The sequence below is a fragment of the Amblyomma maculatum genome, chromosome 2, assembly GCF_055883805.1.
Source record: "Amblyomma maculatum isolate TAMU_Amacu chromosome 2, ASM5588380v1, whole genome shotgun sequence".
NCBI lineage: Eukaryota > Metazoa > Arthropoda > Arachnida > Ixodida > Ixodidae > Amblyomma > Amblyomma maculatum.
Window position 1 is genome coordinate 35158688 of NC_139345.1, and position 19808 is coordinate 35178495.

A 19808-nucleotide genomic window follows, 5' to 3' on the forward strand; every position below is an offset into this window, starting at 1 on the left:
GACTTGGACGGATGAGAGCCTTGTATGCGAGCAGTTTGGTTTCTTGAGTGGAGTAACGTAGGACGCGTTTTAGAAAGAATAACCTCTTCATTACTTTTTTTTTTTGTGATGTTGCACGTGAGCATTCGAAACCGAGGTCTTATACTTAATGACCTTTAATCCCCAAAATATTAAACTGCGAATGTGTACCAAATCGAGCCCCTTATTCCGCCCTATATTTCTCTGCTCGTGTGTGCTGTTACATTGATACTACGTGCACGCAAACAAAGTGATCAATTGCGGTATCATTGCACGATGGAAGACAGCGTGTATAGTAAGAATTGATCGCTATGCTTCCAGTTCACGGGACAATAAGAGATCCCATAAGGTTGCTTTATTTTTTTTGGCAGTTAACAAGCTCCCGAATACCAATTTTCTGACTACCATGCTTAACATTTATGCCAATTCTGGTTGTCCGATACGTTCAGCGACCAAATGCGCATCTGCGAGCTAGGAGAGGACCGAGAAGACCCGAAATACTATGACTGTCACCCACCGTGGTAACTTCTCTGCAGTGTCTAACTGCAACAATTCGTTGAAAGTCTATTGTCGCGGCGGCTTCTTCGCAGTGCGCAATTACAAGGGGGCGAAACGCTCAAGAACAACCAGGAAGATATATAGTTTACTGCCTCCATTGCAGTCGATGGACAAGATGTGTCGCGCTGTTCTCCGCTGAGAAGTACGCCGGTACGGTGGTACGGTCTGAATCAGCGATTATCAGAAAATCAGCTATTCAAATGTTCTGCCAAGAAAGGCTGTTTTAAGTTTCCATGAGGTAAGTTTTCTCAAAAAGCCTAGGTACCTCACAGTTACACTTCTCCAGAATTAGGTGGTTTGAATCACAACTTTTGCCATTTGACATGCTTTCCGTATTTCTTACTGAGATATTTTAATGCGTATCGACATAAATCTCGAGTACAGTTGTAGCCAATTGCAACAACAGAAACTTTTGCGAGTGTTCCGTGCGGAATCAATATCTACACTTGTGACATATTTGCTAGAATTTGTGCATCTATTCAGGCTAAGCATAAAAAAGTATATAACTGTCGCTGTTTTCATACGTAGCGTGAGTGAAAACGGTTTTAGAAGCCTGCAGAGGCGCCCGGTCCTGCAACCGAGAACATAAGCACAACGAGCCATGAGGAATGTACAATAATAGGCTGAATGCTTTTTTCTCTTACTGTGTTTCTAATAGCCTAAGTCGCTTTGGGACGTTAAACACCATGAACTAGACAAACCCCTTTTTCTTCCTACGTCTCGCGCACCGTCCGCAGCACATTATTGTAAGGAAGACAAAGCTCCCGATTTGTCACCGCTGATTGCCCGGCTTGAGCTTTGCCTTAGCTCTCAAATCGTGCCTCAGTTTCAGCACCGTCGGCGCCACCGCTGTGTGATGCTCGGATGCTGACATCGCACTAAGGTGTTGCACGCCAGTAACCCCGTGCGTGTTTGTGTTTTGACGGGAGCGCTGGCGGCGGTGGTTTGCTCGACAAACTTGGCAGCGCGCCAGGATGCAGCTGTAGATGGCGGCGACAGTGTCTGTATGCAGTATGATGAAAAAGCAGGCCAGACTGTGTGGAAAAAGCATGATGCAAACGGTTATGCGCGTTGGCGACCATGCGCTCGAGCATAGGAGAGGAGTTCTACTCTTTGTCGTAGGCTACTGCAGAACTATGGAATCTATCTCACTTGTCCAATCAATACATCAGGACCCCGTCAAATTGTCCCTCAACTATTCGAGTACTACTGAGACATTATTCGAACAATTATTAAAGTACGTTGAACGTTTTATTTATCTAGCATATTAGAGGAAAAGGTCGGTGTGACGAGCGCAAAGGAACACATTTATATGTAGCGTACGCAGTTCTGACAGCTTCATTCGCTGTATGTTCTAGTGCTGCAAATGACTGGATATGAAGTATAGGCCAGGATGCCATGTATGTTTGATTTCACACCAAAGCTGACACTAAAACTTATGTGGTACACACTCAGTATTCCAATGAGATTTTTTTTTCTTTTAATTTTTTTTTTCGGAAGCTTCAGTGCACACACCATAACTGGCTGGAACTGCTAACAAGCAGCATTCTCTCTGCGTATGTTGCCCAGCTACGGAATAATCCACTCGGGCGGAGCTGGCCGATACCTGGCGGAATGGATGATGACGGGCGAGCCGCCATATGACCTGAACGAAACCGATCCGGGTCGATTTGGAAAATGGGCAACAAGGTACATTGAATGCTTCCGAAACTGTCACAGCTTTCTACACGACACGCCGACTGTGCGTCAGAACCTATGTGCGTTCAGCACGGCAAGGATTACACAGCTTCGTGATGCCTGGTGCATTCTACTCCTCCGCTATAGTTTTTGCTTGTCCGCGCTCCCCCTTTTTAATCATTGTTTTGTTGTAGCACGGAGGAAAAGTGCTACAGACACGCGTTATAAGCCAGCACGCTTGCACTAGGATGATTGCAGCTAAGTGTAATGATGCGCTCTTCTCTTAAATTTTATTCAGTCTAAGTTTGTTTATAAGCTCTTGCTGGTGGAAAAAACAAGTAAGAACAGAAAAACCAGCATTGAAGCACACATTTCTTGAAGACGATATACAGGAAGCACCTTAACAAGACAAATCGTGCAATGACCTCTTTATAATCAGCTGCGGAATAGGGTCGTCAGCGTGCACTAGGGGACACTAGCCAAATCTAGCGGCAATGTTTGCCCTTTCAGCATTGCATTCCGCGCGTGCGCACTGGCGCCTCGCTATTCCCTTATCGCTCTAACCGAGGGGGTCATCGTATCTAAACCTCGCTAAGTAGTGTCAAGAGGAATGAAAAAAAAAAAAAAAAGGCAATTTCAAGCATACTGATGTCATTAGTGGACCTTTAATAAATTATATAAGAAATTAAATAACTCACTTCGAAACTATAAGTGTGGCAATATTTTATGTAAGTATTATCCGGATTCTCCGCACTTAGAGCTACCCCCGAACGCAAAGTGTCCAAGCTCGATAATGATGGAGAAATATAGCTTCTGTTCCAGCGTTTTTCACATTTAATTCCGTCGTGTATTGACTAGCAATGGCTCCAGGGAAAAGAGAGGTCAATCTGACTGCACAAAATGGTATCTTAAGAATGTATTCGAATTAGTTGTGTGTGATTAGATAGGTCCTAAAGCTGCTATCGCGTCATTTCTTCGAGGCGGAGCTTAGTTGTCCCCCTAATTTTTTTCGCTACCCATCATTGACTAGAAAATGAAAACGGTGACTCGAGGCGCGGAAGTGCCGCAGGTCCACTTCCGCGCAGGTCCTACCTGTTCTCCAAAGCCAGGGAGACATACGGCATGAACAACAGCTTCACGTATCCCAAGGAGGAGCGGTGGACAGGTAGGCCGACGCAACGGGTGAGCGGCATCTATCACCAGCTACTCGACAGGGGAGCCGAGATGGGGTTCCACGCCGGTGAGTGCGCTCTGCAACGGCATTTTACGTTTTTTTTTTTTCGCAGCGATAGCCATGTGGAGAACTTTCTACACTTAGCGTGTCCTCGTCTCACGCTCAAAAACAAGCTTAGAAGTGCCATTATAGGCATAAAATACGAGGAAGGCGAGATCTAGAACTTGTTTGATGTCATAATGTAATCCAATCAGGAGCGTTCCATACTATAAGCGAAGCTATTTCTGGTTGGCCGTTTCGGTTTCTGAAATTTAATGAAACTCTAAGGATTCTCTTTTCGCAGAACTTTATACCTCGAGTTCTTTGAAAACGGGAACATTGCCCGAGGGGTCATCACTGAATTCAAGAGGGCTTGAGTGTCACCTCATTTATCGGGAAAAAGTTTGGCGAAGGAAAAGAATGGGGAAAACTTACGACATTTTCTTCTCCCTTCTCTCTCTTCTCGTCGTCATTGCATGGTGCGGTACGGCGAGGTAAGGTGCAGCACGGCATTGTGGGGTATGGTACTTTACTGTGAGTTGCGGTAGGGTGTGGTGGGTTGCTGTATGGTATGATATGTCATGTCCCGAAACTGAGCGATGGCACATTGGAGGGATCTGCGTGGGACATGTTGCACAGCACATTAGTGTATATTGCCTATCTCCTCCATCGAAAACGGCTGCCAGGGATGTGGTTCGATCCCGCAACCTTGGGCGAAGGAGCCAAATGTGCTTCACGTCTATCTTTTTCAGTCCCGCTGTGGTGGTGCAGTGGTTAGGGCGCTCGACTGCTCTACCCAAACACGCGGAATCGAATGCCGGCCGCGGCGGTCGCTTTTAGATGGAGGTGTAGGCAGCCACGGGCTGTGCGATATCAGTACAACTTTGAAGAACCCCAGGTGGTCGTAATTTCCGTAGTCCTCCACTACGGCGTCTCTCATAGCCTGAGTCGCTTTGGGACGTCAAACGCCGTAAACCAAACCAAAACAAATCAAGCTATCTTTATTTAACTCCTTATCTCTTGTTCCTTAAGAACGTTGGAAAACGAACTAAATCTCGATGATGCGAAGTTTTGGAAAACTCGCATCATGAGGAATGTTGCATTAGAAAGAAAAAAATTCTTATGCAAAAGCATGATAAACGCATTTTACGGCTGAGGGGGTCTATTTACGGGCGCGCGGCCCCTGTTTCCTGTCGCTGTTAGTGCGTGGCAGGTGGTTGTAACGTCGTCGGCGATATGCGAGCGGTGCGCCGCCGCAAACTGGTTCATGCGTGTAATGTGAGACTAGCAATCGCGGAGTCAATGATGTTCTGCCAGTGCGCCGCTGTAAACTGTTTGTTCATATAACGCGATTTGTGACCACAACGTCGGTGATGTGCAGGCCCTGCGTAGTGTAGAAGGAGCAGGAAAAAACATTTATTGTATGACGAAAATACCCCCCTTCCCTTTATCTCGGCACTAGGCCAGAGAGGCAGGAGGCACCGCTTTATATGCTTGTGTCTCGGGGCTGAAGGTTGCGGTCGAGGATCGCGCTTTCGTATTATCCTTATTGACGCGGGGGACTGTTCAGAACATCCAAAATTCGGCGCATTGTACTCAATGTAAGCCAACCGGAACGTTTTACACATTCATTTCACGTCGAAATTCGTATAAACCGGGTTCGTATCACCGACATTCCGGTTCTGCGATTTAACAGTGCTTGAGCCTATTCTTTTCCTCACAAACACACAGTAGCCTTTCCTCGAGTTATACGATTATTTGAAGACGACTGTATAATTTACAGGAAGCTAGATGGACCATCGGACACTGTGGTTTACAGTCAGACCTTAATAAAATATCTGAATTGTGCGAATGTTAGAAGATGGAAATTAACAATGCTTAAAAAATCTATGATGTTTCCACTCGATCGAGCGCAACAAGCACGGATTAGTCAATAAGCAACCTACGATCAGCATGCATAAACGTTTTTAGGCTCACATATTAAACAACTTAACATGGCAACGTCACATGGACATGGTGATTAGCAAGATATTTAAGGCACTCAGTTTCATTAAACGCAATCCCACTGAAAAAAAAACAAAAAACAAAATTTTGTGGTGTTACAGCAGTTCCTGTGCAGTTTGTGGCAGTAAACCTCTTGTGACAACTAAAATTTCTTCAGTAACATCAGAGTTTCGCGTTGTTACAACAGAAAAGTATAACGTCAGAACAGTCTTATTTTACGACAGAACCATAGGAGTTCCTCGTATTTTTGACAGGAGTCTGTCGTTTTGTTTTCGACTGAGATTTATTCCAGTCTAACGCATCTACAAGACGTCTGGCGTAAAATACCTCGTTCTTTAAAAGAAAAATGCTTTATTATTTTGGAGTCCTCACAAGACGTAATGAATCAATAAATTAAAACAAATCAAAATAAAGCCTCCCGGTTCACCACAACAAATTTAGCACGGACATCTACTATTACAGGAATAAAAAAACATCGTTCAACATAATACGTTCTCTGGGAAAATACAGATAGTTCTTTTCTTTTGTTTTGTTTCCATCAATATTATGCACCGTCGTCGTTCTCTGCCATTCATATGAAGCCAGTCCACCGCACTTTTCCAAGCCTCGACCACAGTTACAAAGCCCAGCTCATATTTGCTCGTATTTACTTCTTCATTGACCACTGTGCTCGCTATTCATAAATGAAATAAATTTCCGGAAAACATTGCAGGAGTTAATGACCATGATGAGTTTGTTCATAAGCTGAATATTTTTTTTTAAACTGTGAATCCTGTGTCGCTTTGCTTGTTTTACTGTGTGTTTATCTTCGTTTTTATTCACAACTTTACCCCCCCCCCCCCTCTTCCCGATGCCTGTAGGGTATGATGGTAATAAATAAAAAAATAAATAATAATAAATAATTACTAATTAATTAATTACATAATTAAAGCTGCCGCATCAATGCGCACAGTCAAGCACTGAGTGATGATGGGAAAATTCGTCCTTCCACCGCAATCTGATACGAACGCCTTAACCTGCTGCGCTGAGATGCAGGATGCAGGCGGGGTGCAGAGCTGTACAAACTGATAGCAAGTAGGCATGAGTTATGGAAACGAGGCGGTCGACCGCCTAGCACGAGGTTCAGCCAAAAAGGTGGTAGACCCACGGAGCGGCCCTTTCCCAACGAGGCATCAGTCGCGTTCAGTTCAGTTCAGTTCAGTCGTTCAGTCGTGTCCGACTCTTCGTGACCCTATTGACCATGTCACGCCACGCTTTCCGGTCTCTCACTATCTTCCTAACATCACATAACTTCATCTGCAGTGCCTCGAGGATGCCATCTAACCATCGCGTTCGCTGCCTACCCCTTCTCCGGCGACCCTCAACCTTTCCCAACATCAAATCTTTCTCCAGCGACTCCTCTCTTCTCATCAGATGACCAAAGTAGCTGAGCTTTAACTTTAGAATTTGACCCTCCAATGAGCAGTCAGGGTTTATGGTCGACAATATTGACTGATTTGATCTTCTGGCAGTCCAAGGAACTCTCAAGAGTCTTCGCCAGCACCACAATTCAAACGCGTCAATTTTTCGGCGGTCAGCCTTTTTCACAGTCCAACTCTCGCATCCATACATCACAACTGGAAAGACCATAGCACGAGTTATACGGATCTTGGTTGGCAGACTACGAAGTCGCGTACGAAGTCACTACTTTGTACGGCAAGAAGAGAAGGGTATCTAATATAGCGAAATACACAGAAACTAAAAAAAGAAGTATGGGACAGCGCTGGACTAACAACTGATCCCAAATGGTCCCCATGTTAGAAAAGGGTATATCTGGGCCCGCATGCTAGCCTTCACAGAGAGCGCGCCACGACCCCTCCCTATCGACTGTACCTAATCTCAAATTTGGAATATGAGCCCTTATGTAAACATTGCACCCAGGCAAGCTAGAAACACGCGAGGCCGACCTCTCTTTATCAAAGGTAAATCAGGACGGCACATTGCTGTGAGTTACACAAACTGCCGGCAACTTAGTTTTTGCCTGGTCCTTATTTTTGTTCCTTGCACTAAACAAATTTATAATCGGGCTGCTCTGCTCCTGCTTGCATCACCTAGGATGGGAGCAGCCGGCCTGGTTCTCTCAGCCGGGTGACGAGGGAGGCTACCGTCCCAGCTTCCGGCGCGGCAACTGGTTCGAGCCGATGAAGCGCGAGTGCCGTAGTGTCCTCGAGAACGTCGGCGTCATCGACCTCACTCCCTTCGCCAAGTTCCAAGTGACCGGCGAGGGGGCAAGCAGATTTCTCGACAGGCTTTTGGCAAACAAGCTTCCGGCGGTAAGTGTATGGACTTTGGATACTCTGCAGCTGCGACAAGGTTATTGAAGCATGCGAGTTTTGCCAAGGGGAAAAAAAAAGTAATTGTGACCCATTGAGATTGCCGAGTCGAGCAGTGGACGGTGGCGGGAGCGTCAGTCAGTACGTGCTGTGTTGAAACAATTGGACGTAATTTTTTTCAGGCCATGGCATGCCGATAAAGCACCATACGTCGCAACGAAGAAACTCTTATTTTCAATGAGGGTAAATACAACTTTGACCAACTAGGCCCAAACCATCATGGCAGATCAGAGAGCATAGGCTCACGTTTTAGCACTCTATGCCGCTAACGATTAACTTAAACACTCAAGGAAACAAAATACCGGATACCGGATACAAAAGCGCATACCGGATGCCCATTGCCATCTACGCAAGTGCAGTGGCGGCGCTGGAGCTAGGCGGGGGGATTGAGTATGCACAGCCGGCCTCCGTGGTTGTCCGCCATACGCCTGCGCTGATAAGTCTCAGCTTTGCTAAAACCCTCTTATGATTAAAAACAGCAGACGTAGCACATAGCGCACACATGTACAGTGCGTGTAGACTTAGGCCTCTTGCCTTGCTCTTTCTTCCTCTGTTCGCGCACTTTTCGTCAACTACAGCTGACAACGGGCCCTGCAGCCCGATATGATGTGATTAGCTGCCCAGTCTGCCTTTCAGTCTGCGATGTCATGTGTCGTAGAATATTCGAGGTGGGGCAGATGGGTTAATTAAGGTGCGCGAAAGAAAGAAGACGGTCCTACATCTTGCCATGGCGTTGCAGGTGAACTCCATAAACATCTCGCACATGCTGACGCCCAGGGGTCGAGTCTACGCCGAGGTGACGGTGACCAGGCTCGCGGAAAACCGCTACTTCGTCATCACGGGGTCCGGCTCGGAACTGCACGATTTCAGGCAAGGCTGCGTAATAGGGGGTTTCATCTGACGTCATCCGCAAGGGACGCCAGTAGCTGGCTCCCGACATGGTGCGTAACGCATCACAGCTGCTGCTGCCGCTGCTGCTGCTGCGGCTTCATGTTGAACTCACAGGCTTCAAAGATTATCTCATTAACCGCACAAGTTTTGAGATTTGAGACAGATTTAAAACACTGTAATCGAGGGAAGCACATAATTTCTAAGAGACAGCGTTAAGTGGAAAACCCAGAGTTGTAGCTGTTGCCGAAGTGACCAGAAAATGAGGATTGATCGAGAGGGTCGTGACATCGCACGAAATTGAAAGATATAAAACATTGGATAAATTTTGGTTGCAAGGTCGCATGAAAATTGAAACGTCATTAGGTGGAAAAGTGTAAACAAAATAACTGCGAATAATAGGCAGTTGGGTAATCAGATGGGAATCGAACCACTGACCTTTTGGTAGGCAGTAAGGGGTGGCAGGCTACTCCTAGGCAACCAAGACTCGTTAGTTCAATTTGGCCTTGTGTATCTTGCAGTAAGTGAAGAATAAAAACAAAAGAGCCCATGTGTGCGAAGGGATACCCGAAGAGGACCTAAGGCCAGGGTGCTGAAAGGACCAGTTATTGCTAAATCACCGTAATTGTCCCTTGGTTCTTTCCTTTTTTTTTATTGCGTGGGTACGCACAGGTACCGTCTTTCGACGTCCCGTTTTTGGAAAGCTAATATGCGGCGCCGACGCTATGATGGATAGCTCACCAAATGGTTTTGACCTCCTTGTGAGTGACGGAGTAGCATTCGGTCTGGCTGTATAGCGGCGCATCAGTGCTGTTTCGCCGAGGTTTGATTCCGGATTGTGTAAATTTGTAGCAGTGCTCACAGCAGCGATCACAACGGCCAAGAGTTCCCTCCCAGCCTGCCTTCAGTGCTGTGAGCTCGTGGCGTGAAGCAGATAACGTGCTTCGTGCTGCACCAACGTCGGTTGTACTCCAGCAGGCTCGGCCCTAAAACTATCAAAAATGCTTTGCTGCAGTCGGGTGCATTTTATTATCGTTGTTTCATGCGTCATTTATCTCTTTCTTTTCACTACTCCTTTACTGGGCCGTAACTATATAAGGAATGCGAAAGAAGCCACTTGGAACAGAAATTTTTAATGCGTGAATATTATAACCGAGCATATACAGCACAGTATGCCATTGATGTCATACGGGACAGCTATCAAAATCATAATACTGGACAACGCGGTGCAAAACACCGCAGTCGTCTTCGGAACATACAGGTCCGCCAAGGAAAATGGACACAGGCGTACTTAAGGCAGGGTGAGACGAAGTTTGCAAAATGTTTTCGAAATGTGGCCGTGAAACACCAAAATAAATGTTGCAGTTACGAAATTCGCTACCAATCTTTTGAACGAATAACTTGCATTAGAACTCATAACTTGATTAAAAATTTATCTAGTACATTTTGCGCATGTTTTAATTATTTTACACTTTTGCATCGTTCCTTTAAAGGTATTGGGGGCAAGGTCACGTTGAGCAACCACATCTAGGACTATTTGTATTAGCCAAATAGATTCATCGTGTTTCCTTTCTGTGGAACAATAAAATTACCATACACGAATCGTTTTATAAAGTAAGAAAGATACGAACTTGCATAGGCTATATTTATATCCGCCACTGTCTTGTAATAGGATATTAACTGAGATTTATACGAAACAGTATTTGCTTGCACCTCATGATTTTTTCTAACAGGGCACAAAACCTCCAGAAACTGTTTTGAGAAAAAGAGTGGGAAACCTGCTAAAGCTCCCGTTTTTACCGGAAAAGGGGATGAAAGAATTTGTGAGGCGAAAGCTTCCCTAGGCTCATGGTGACATTTGCGTTCGCCGGATCTGTTCGCTGGGTGTGTTCGCCGTACGAGGAGAGATGGTAACAAAGAAAGGGAAGTAGTGATAGGTAGCGACATGTAGGAAGTAAATAGTGAGAGATACTAATAAATATTGTAGTGACATAACAATTAATAGTGATAGATAAAGATAGTTAAGGATAGTTTGTGATGGCGAGATTTAGAGATAGTGACTGTCAGTGATGGTTAGAGACAGGTAGTGATAGCCACTAATCGTGATATTTGGTGATAGTGATGGGTAAAGACAGTAAACGATTAGCGATAGTTGGTGACCGATAGTGATGATAGTGATAGTTTGTGACCGATAGTGATATGTAGTGATAGTTGGTGATAAGTGTCTGATAGTGACCGACAGCTACAGTGAGCGATAGTGGCCGATAATGACAGTGATAGATAGGGACATATTGTGATAGCTAATGACAGTCTACGTAGCTGATAGCTGATGACGATTGCTTTAGTCCTTTGATATCGAGGTCGGAATTGATATGGGGAACGAAGAAAGAAAAGAAATATAGCAAGTACAGAAGAGGCAAGAAACAAGTCGAAGAGAAAGACAAAGAGGAAAAGGCTTTCGCCATTCAGCTCTTAAGCGAAGCTAGGTGCAATCCTTTAATATTATAAGTTTCTAATAACTAGGTGTATTGAAATTTCAAGACATAAGGAAAGGATTTATTGCCAGATTGACAAGTCTGAACTGATTCTATTTAGAAAATGAAAACAAACTTAAACAAGATCTGTACAAGATCTTTCCGCAAGTCGTCACGAAAAACTAAAGAATCAATTTTACTATAGGCAACGTCTAGGTGTAATATTTTTTTCTGAAGGCTAAACAAATGCTCATTTGAAAAGTTGCAAATTTTAACAAGAAAGGTTTAACTAAAACAAAGGCTCGCCGCCTCTTAACAACTTTACAAAGTGATACCCGGAGATACCGCATGTCGAATTCTAGTGCCACTGTATGGGCGTCAGGAACACGACCATAGATAGGATATGCTATCCTAGTGGGCGGTAGAGCGACATGACCGCTGCCTCAGTTCGTGCTGCGAGAAGTCATGCGACGGGCTTTTAATGTTCCTGTTCATGGCACCAATACCATGACATTGAAAAACTCTCAGAGTTGAAGCTCATGTATCTCATGTTATGCGAAACGGAAATAAATAAATAAATAAATAAATAAATAAATAAATAAATAAATAAATAAATAAATAAATAAATAAATAAATAAATAAATAAATAAATAAATAAATTAATTAATTAATTAATTAATCTACAATGGTTGAATACAACTCAAGCCTGCAGTAACCGCCAGGCACAACTCCTGCGTGAGAGAAAGTAGTCGGCTGTTAAAGCATTTCTAGCTACATGTGAACAAGAAGTTCACTATCAAAACAAATTATAAGGTGAAGATTTTGAATGTTGCTGGCTTCTTTGGTGTAGTCAAATATCAAATAAATAATTTTGTTTATGCTTAAGCAGAGCAATATACACGTGCCGCGTACCATAGCCCATAATAGGCAATTGCTGATTATTAAAGTTGTATTCAACTGTAACTGTATCAGTCAATCAGCAAAAAAAGAACAGGAATGTATATTTGATAGTAGAAACTTTTCGCTATCGCGCTACCACTTACCCTACTGTCTAGTACCACTACTGCGCGGTCAGAACGCATGTGCAAGTCACTTGAAAGGTGTCAGATAGGGCCAGGTTCCCGCCAGATGCCGGCGCACCCTATACGCGCCAATCAATGTGTGCCGATCATGATGTTGGAGCTGGCGGCGCGCGTTAGCGGTAGACGATAGCGCTATGCTAAAGGAGTCTAATGAGAGAAGCGCTGTACTTTTATTACATTTAATAGTATACCGGGTGGTCCAAATGCGGGACCGCTTTTCGATGGAGGTGAAAAGCAAGGCGCCCGTGTGCTGTGCGATGTCGATATTTCCGGAGCCCTTCACTACGGCGTCTCTCGTAGCCTTAGTCGTTTTGGGACGTTAAATCCCATAAACCAAACGAAACCAAACCAAACCATTGCGCTTTTGGACCGTTCCTGACATTTTGACAATACAACTAATACAGTACTATACAATACAACACAACACAACACAACACAATACGGTACAATACAAAACAATACAATGCAATACACACAACACATTTCAACAATGCTTTAGAATGGCGTTACAACATAACGCTGCCATCAGCGGCGTGTTACTCACGGCTGTTGCGGCCATGTGCAAAAAGTGTTACGTTTTAACTTGCCTGCACCGATTTATCACTCCCGTCGTTGACAAGCCAACAGAGGACTATCTGCACACGCGAAGACAGAACCTGACGGAAGCGGTAACTAGTGTTACTTGGTAAAACTATAACAACTTCTTGCTCGGCAATTCTAAAGAGGACGGAACGATGAAGAAAGGCCGCTCACGACGTGTTTATTACGCTACTAACGGAACTGACAAATCTTGGTAGGAGTTTATGAAATAAGTGTACACTGTCGTACCTCTAAGCCTCCATGCAGGTTTGGTGTCTACCTGTACGCTTTCTGCAACCTCCTGTCCGCGTACTATGCAGGTGGATGGACGAGCACGTCAAACTATGGCAGCTGGAGGACGTCAAAATTGAGAACGTCACGGATGGGGTAGCGGCACTGGGCATCGCCGGTCCTCACGCGGCCAATGTCCTGGCGTCGTTGACTGATGCCTCCCTAGATGAAGATAAATTCCCGTTCCTTCACGCCAGGGAGATAACTGTTGCAGGCATTCCAGTAACTGCTATGCGGATATCTTACACGGGTAAGTTTACGTTCCAACTCTGCTCATTTGGCCTGCCTTGAGTCGAAAACTTGTCTTAAAGCGCGTGCATTAGATGGCTTTGCGGGAAAAAAGTATTTCTTGTGCTTTTTGTCAGTAAGTGCGAACCAAAGCAGGGAGAATGGTCGCTGGGTGAGAGAGGGAGGGGAGAGTGTTCTCTTCCCCTTGGAATGAAGAGAGTACTTGAGAGGGTGAGATGAGAGAAAGGAAGAGAATAATAGAATGGGAATAAGAAATGAAACGAGTTCGAAGCAAATTTTTCCAACTGTTGTGACGAATGCTTGCCCAATAAGTATTTAAATGACGAAAGAGGGCCTACCATCTTGCCTCATGAGGCTGTGAAATATTATGCGCCTCCAAATATCACTCAAGTGCTGGTTGGGTTCGAATTTGCATGATGCCTAGAACAGAAATACTAGTCGCAACTTGCGTCACCCACTGTTCCAGAATCGAACCGTAAGCAAAAGCATGCATAGATATCATGACATAGTGGAACGACTCCGTGTGGCGAGCTGACGACAAGGCAGTCTCAGTAAGTTGTGTGGTATGAGGTTATGCAGTAAGAGCATTCTTCGACGCTGTATCTTTACTAAGGTGAGTGCTTGCGCAAAGAAGGCGGAACAAAACGAAGTACATATGACATGTACAAAGCGCAACCACAGTCGATGTTTTTTTTTCTTTGTTCGAAACTTGAGTCATCGATTTGGGTATCACGAGGATTATCCTTTCGTTGTCAGCCGAGTCTCTGATTTGCCTTTGCTGTCTTCATAATGGGAAACTTATTTCCTTGGCCTCGCATCCGCAATCCGCACGGGAAATTCGACGCCATTCCTAATCCCTCTCCGTAATTGTTCCCTGTGCTATCGCGACGTCACACGTAGTTGGCGATTAATAGTAACTAAGTTAAGGATGTAGGAAAGTGCATGTGGTGACTTAGGCAGCGACAACTAGCCATGATCGCGCACTACACGTAGTATCGACACCGAGTAGCCTGTGATTTTTGAGCTGGAAGAATTTATTGGTTCTGGAAACGCACTCGAAACTGTTCCATCACACATGATGCTTGGTTAATCTTGGAACCGCGAATGCGACATAAAATATGCGCTTGCTAGCATCAGACCGAGACACTATCGGCCGTTATATGCTGGGTGACGGGAGTTTCCGTATACATAACGCCTGCTAGAGCTGCTTATTACAGCATAATAAGAAGTGTCACTACCGACACTGATAATACTACTAATAGCATATTTACTAATAAGCGTGTTATGAACGCTGATGAGCCATCGTCTTCAAGTTTTAATGCGATAGAGCTAAAGGCTCCGTTTACCGAAAATTCGGCGCCGCCGTTGGCGTTGTGTGCTAAACATCCCGAGCATGGCACTGGCAGGCGGTAGCTGGCAGCTGACATGGCCGCGCACTGACTGGGCATAGCGTTGTCTGATGTTACGTTTGGCAGGAGCTGCCTACTCGAACCTCTCCTTTGATATGGGAGGGTGATGTCAAAATCAGCTAGGCAGGACCCTTGCTTTCACGTTACCCCTAATCCTTACAGGAGCGTTCATACGGCTTGTTTAAAGCGGGCTTTATTTATTTATTTATTTACAATACTGTAAACCCTTACGGGCTGTTACAAGGAGGGGGGGAGGGGGATAAAGAGAATACACAGAAGAAAGGAAAGCACCCATTTCTGCAAAAATACAATTCATTTTTTTCTCGAAAGCCTCAGCTGAGCTGGTGTTATGAAAAATGTGGGGGTTGAGGTCGAATTAAACAGTGGTTTTCGGAAGGCACGAATACTTAAACAGGTCCAGTCTGGGTGTACACAGCATAATGGCGAATGAGTGGTTAGTACGGGCTGATAATCTGCCTGGGGGTGGGATATGCAGAGTGGAGCATAAGTTAAACTTAATTTTACGGAGCATATGAAAAATATAGCCTGCTCTTGTGTCATACCCACAACGGCGGAGTTTTAGTGTCCTCCATAACTTTTCTTCTTCAGTTGCATACGCACCCGTCTTCAATCCTGTTAGATAACATGGGTACATTTTTGAGTAGGAAAAAAGGAAGATGATGGCGTATATCTCACAATATATGCTCTGGTCACCGTTCTTCAATACCCCTCTAGCGAGAGCTCCACACTCTATTTTTGGTCAACTGTGCTACATAAAAAATCACACTTTAAAATATTCTCAGACGGTTCATTACAGCGCCTTTCCTTTCGTATTAAATAGACCAGGCAAATAATCGAGCACATCGGTAACCTTGGCAGCCTAGCTGGCAGTACGATAGTTTTTGAAGAAAACGACACAATACGACTGCTGAAAAAAAAAACAAAAAAAAAAACAAAGCCGCTTTGAATGCTCCATTATGTGTTCCACACTCGCCCTTAACATCAGTTGCACGCCAGTTTAAGCTCACGCGCGAGGGTGCACTCCTAACAGGCGACGAAGATTTGTGAATTTACTCTTTTTATCTGACGCACTACTTTAAGAGGCGCCAATTCAGCAACAAATCAAAACGCATTTTTTTTTTTTTTATAGCCGGAGCAGGACATTGCATGCGACAATGTAGGGATGTGCAGCAGTGGCTTTTACAGAGGCGCACCGTGTAACAATGCGCATAAGCATGTATCCCCGCCATCATTAGTCCCGTGTGAGACGATTTTTTAAGTAGGACGTATTTTTACAAGCAGTTTTAGACTATTCTTGTGCAAATTTGAGGCTCATAGAAACTGCAAGCACGCAGAGAAGGAACGTCTACAGGCTTATCCTGTAGAGTATTCTCGTGAGTTTTATGGGGTTTTTATTTATTTTTTGCCTAGAAATCAGAGGATTAAACAAATCGTAGAGCACGGCGATACGGGTTCGCATTTCAATATTAAACCCAAATTTGTCCGCTGGGAGAGCGAGCGTGTTTTACTGCTGAAGCTTATTGAAACAATGTCTCATTTTTTGCCAGGTGAGCTCGGATGGGAACTTTACCACGACAGAGAGCACACTTCAGCTCTGTACAACGAGCTGCTCCGATCCGGAGAGCTTTACGGCATCAAGGACTTCGGAACTTACGCCCTCAACAGCCTACGCATCGAGAAAGGTTTCAGACTATGGGGGGCCGACGTAAGCAAATGAACGCTAATTTGATCGCGCCTTATTAACATATGCTTGCTTGAGACCTCAGACAATGTAATAAATGGAGATTACAGCAACGACATTAAATCCATTTCTAGGCAAAAGTTTTTATTCTCAGGAAAAGAAGCAGCACAAACACAACTAGGATTTAAAAACCTTTCCTCCAGTTTATTCAAGCTGGTCACGTCCTTACTGAAAGAGCGTAACCCATTAATATACCGGACAACTTGTATCTGCTGCCAGTGTCCCATTAGACCATGCAGAATAATTAACATTGAGACAGTAAATAACAAAAGGGCTAATAGTGGGCTGCAGATGAATTAGGCAAGATCTCAGCTTGAAAATCTCTTTGAACCTTAACAAAAAAATGAGAGAAAATGTTGCGCAGGAACATCACATAAAAGCGAAACAAAATGAATATCCCGGCCCCGCCGGGGTGGTGCAGTGGTAAGACGCCCGACTACTGTGCCGGAGTTCTCGGGTTCGAACCCGACCTCGGCGGCTGCGTTTCGATGGAGGCGAAACGAAGTGGCGTCCGTGTGCTGTGCGATGTCAGCGCACGCTAAAGATCCTCAGGTGGTCGAAATTACTCCGTAGCCCTCCACTACGGCTCCTCTTTCTCTCCCACCTTCATCCCTTCCATTACGGCACGGTTCAGGTGTCCACAGATCGTGTGACAGATACTGCGCCTTTCCCTTCCTGTGAACCAATTATTATTATTATTATTATTATTATTATTATTATTATTATTATTATTATTATTATTATTATTATTATTATTATTATTATTATTATCATTATTATTATTATTATTATTATTATTATTATTATTATTATTATTATTATTATTATTATTATTATTATTATTATTATTATTATTATTATTATTATTATTATTATTATTATTATAAAATGAATATCCCGCGGTATAAACAGCGAAATATTTTTGTGGCCCATAAAACAGCCGTTGGATTGATTACTTTCAGCGGAAACCTATGGAAAAAAACAGTGCCTATTTGCAGCAATAATGCATGACTATGATGATTATGCTAATTTTTGAGTTTTATTGTCCTTAACTCTATTTCTTGTTCTAGAACTCAAGTAAAAGCAGTCATTTCGCATATCGTAAAATTAAAATCTTAATACTTAAGCTACGCTTGCCTTTTAATTACTAATTAAAAGTGTATTGCTTAAACGTTCACAGATGACAGTTGACACCAACCCGTTCGAAGCTGGCCTTGGCCCCTTCGTAAGGATGAAAAAGACAACAGAATTTGTAGGAAAGAAAGCTCTCCAGGAGATTTTGCGGGAAGGTCTGAAAAGAACGCTAGTGCACTTGGCTGTCGACGCCCTGGATGCTGACCCGGAAGGCAACGAGACCGTATGGTGCTCCAACAAGGTAATCGAAAAGAAACAAAACAAACACAATTTTTTCGTGCCTACTCTCATGTGCCTTAGCACCAGTTATTTAATACTTGATGCGCTTTCAAGCAGCCGCTGTTCTGTAGTTTATTTTGATTTGAAAGGCAGCGCTACAATTTGTAGAACCTAAAATATTTATCAGATAACCTAATTTCCTTAAAAGAACTTTTTGTTGGGCTAGTTGGTGTCTATTCATTATAAATTACATCCCGTTCTTCTCATCTTGTGAGTGTTCGTGTTGTTTTGGCGCCTTTAATTTGTAATGAATCCCATTTCCGTCCGAAAAAAAAAAAAACATATATGGTGGACACATAGCCTTTCATCTTTTCTTGTCACGACGCGATATGCTTTCCATTCCGCCTTGTGCAGTTGTGTTTGGACTTCGGAATCGCGGCAGCTTGTATGAAGACTGGTTGGCACAAGTACCCCTTTCAATAGCCACCTTCCCCTCCCATCAGCTAGACGATCCCGGAAGAGTGCACTTGCTCGCAAGAATACATGCGCTGTCGTTCTTTCAAAGAAAAGCTCTTGAGCATGCCGGACTAGACTTTGCTTGTACGATGGGCTGTGCCTTTACGACAGATAACGATGCGAACAAGTGCACATTTCTGAGAACTTATCTGCCTATTGCAAAAGGCGTTTTTTCAAGTACGTCTTCGAGCGAACTACCTTGATCCTTGATTTTTGAGTCGTGGTACAACCGCGCGAGGGAGGCACAAGGAAATGTGTGGTCGACTCCCCTTTCTCCCTCCCTACCCTGGCCCCCTAACAAGTAACAGTTTGTGCATTACCACTCCATGGTTACGATGAAAGAGATGCCGCGTAAGACTTTATTAAAACGTACAAAGAAAAAGATAAACGGTCCGGGCACCTTGCCACAACAAAGGCATCAGTTCATATAAACTCTGTCTCAAATATTTAATTTTTATTTTGTTTTTCTAGAGAGATATGCAGTTATTCGTTTACGCTTCGCAACGCCTGTGTTGACGTTCATCCTCTCCTGTCGTATTGCATGTGAAAATGTCGTGAAAGCTGTAAGCTTTCCCGTTCAACTCGTTTCATATACAATGAATGCCAATGTTTACAAGATGCGGTGGTGCCTCTCTTACTCGATTGTTTCATTGTGGTTGCGCAATGAATGTGTGCTAAAGGGAGCTCGCCTAATCTGCCTGTCTTGTTCCGTACAGGTCGTTGGGTACACGACTTCCGGATCATACGGAGTCCAGGCTCAACAGAGTTTGGCTATGGCCTATCTGCCATTCTACCTTGCGATACCAGGCAGCGAAGTACAAGTGGAACTGCTGGGGAAGCTTTGTTCCGCTACCGTTCTGCCATCGGCACCTGTTCCTGTCCAAGTCAAAAACAGGAAACCGCCTAGAGCGAACAGCTGACTTCTTAAGAATGCCTCAGGGGTGAGAACACCATGGAGTAACAATTAATCAGTGTCACAACCTGTGACCTGCACATTTTCATTGGGGAAGGATATTCTCAGTGTACATGGAAGTAGACGTCAGCGCGAAGTCACGAGGGACCATTAAGATGCATTTATAGAGGTCGTGAAATAAATCATTTCAATGCAAAATGATTTGAAGCTTGAATGCTTGAATGCAGGATATCTGCCATCTTTTGCGCTTCCTTCAAGTGGCGTTTGCATCTAAAGACCCTAATCCGCAGTTCAAGACACACAACACTAATTACAGGTCATTTATTTACCTTAAATGCCTTTTTTTTTTAATGTTACATAATGACTGGGGTCGCCATCAAGTTGTATTACACATTCATGACACAGGGCTTTCAATACTGGCATTGAATGATGATGACCAAGTGAGAGTCA

The 19808-nt window shown here is 44.1% G+C and overlaps 1 protein-coding gene across 1 annotated transcript in view; it reads left to right on the plus strand.

Annotated features, from left to right (window-relative positions):
* The window catches only part of LOC146198346 (dimethylglycine dehydrogenase, mitochondrial-like), a 36249-nt gene extending 16714 nt beyond the window's left edge, over nt 1-19535 (plus strand). The window contains exons 9-16 of the mRNA XM_084592584.1: nt 2146-2265; nt 3339-3493; nt 7565-7782; nt 8582-8712; nt 13186-13406; nt 16383-16540; nt 17757-17951; nt 19162-19535. Of these exons, the coding sequence (XP_084448710.1) occupies nt 2146-2265; nt 3339-3493; nt 7565-7782; nt 8582-8712; nt 13186-13406; nt 16383-16540; nt 17757-17951; nt 19162-19365 (1402 nt within the window). The 3' untranslated portion in view covers nt 19366-19535. The remainder of the gene's footprint in view (nt 1-2145; nt 2266-3338; nt 3494-7564; nt 7783-8581; nt 8713-13185; nt 13407-16382; nt 16541-17756; nt 17952-19161) is intronic.
* The last annotated feature ends 273 nt before the right edge of the window (nt 19536-19808 follow it).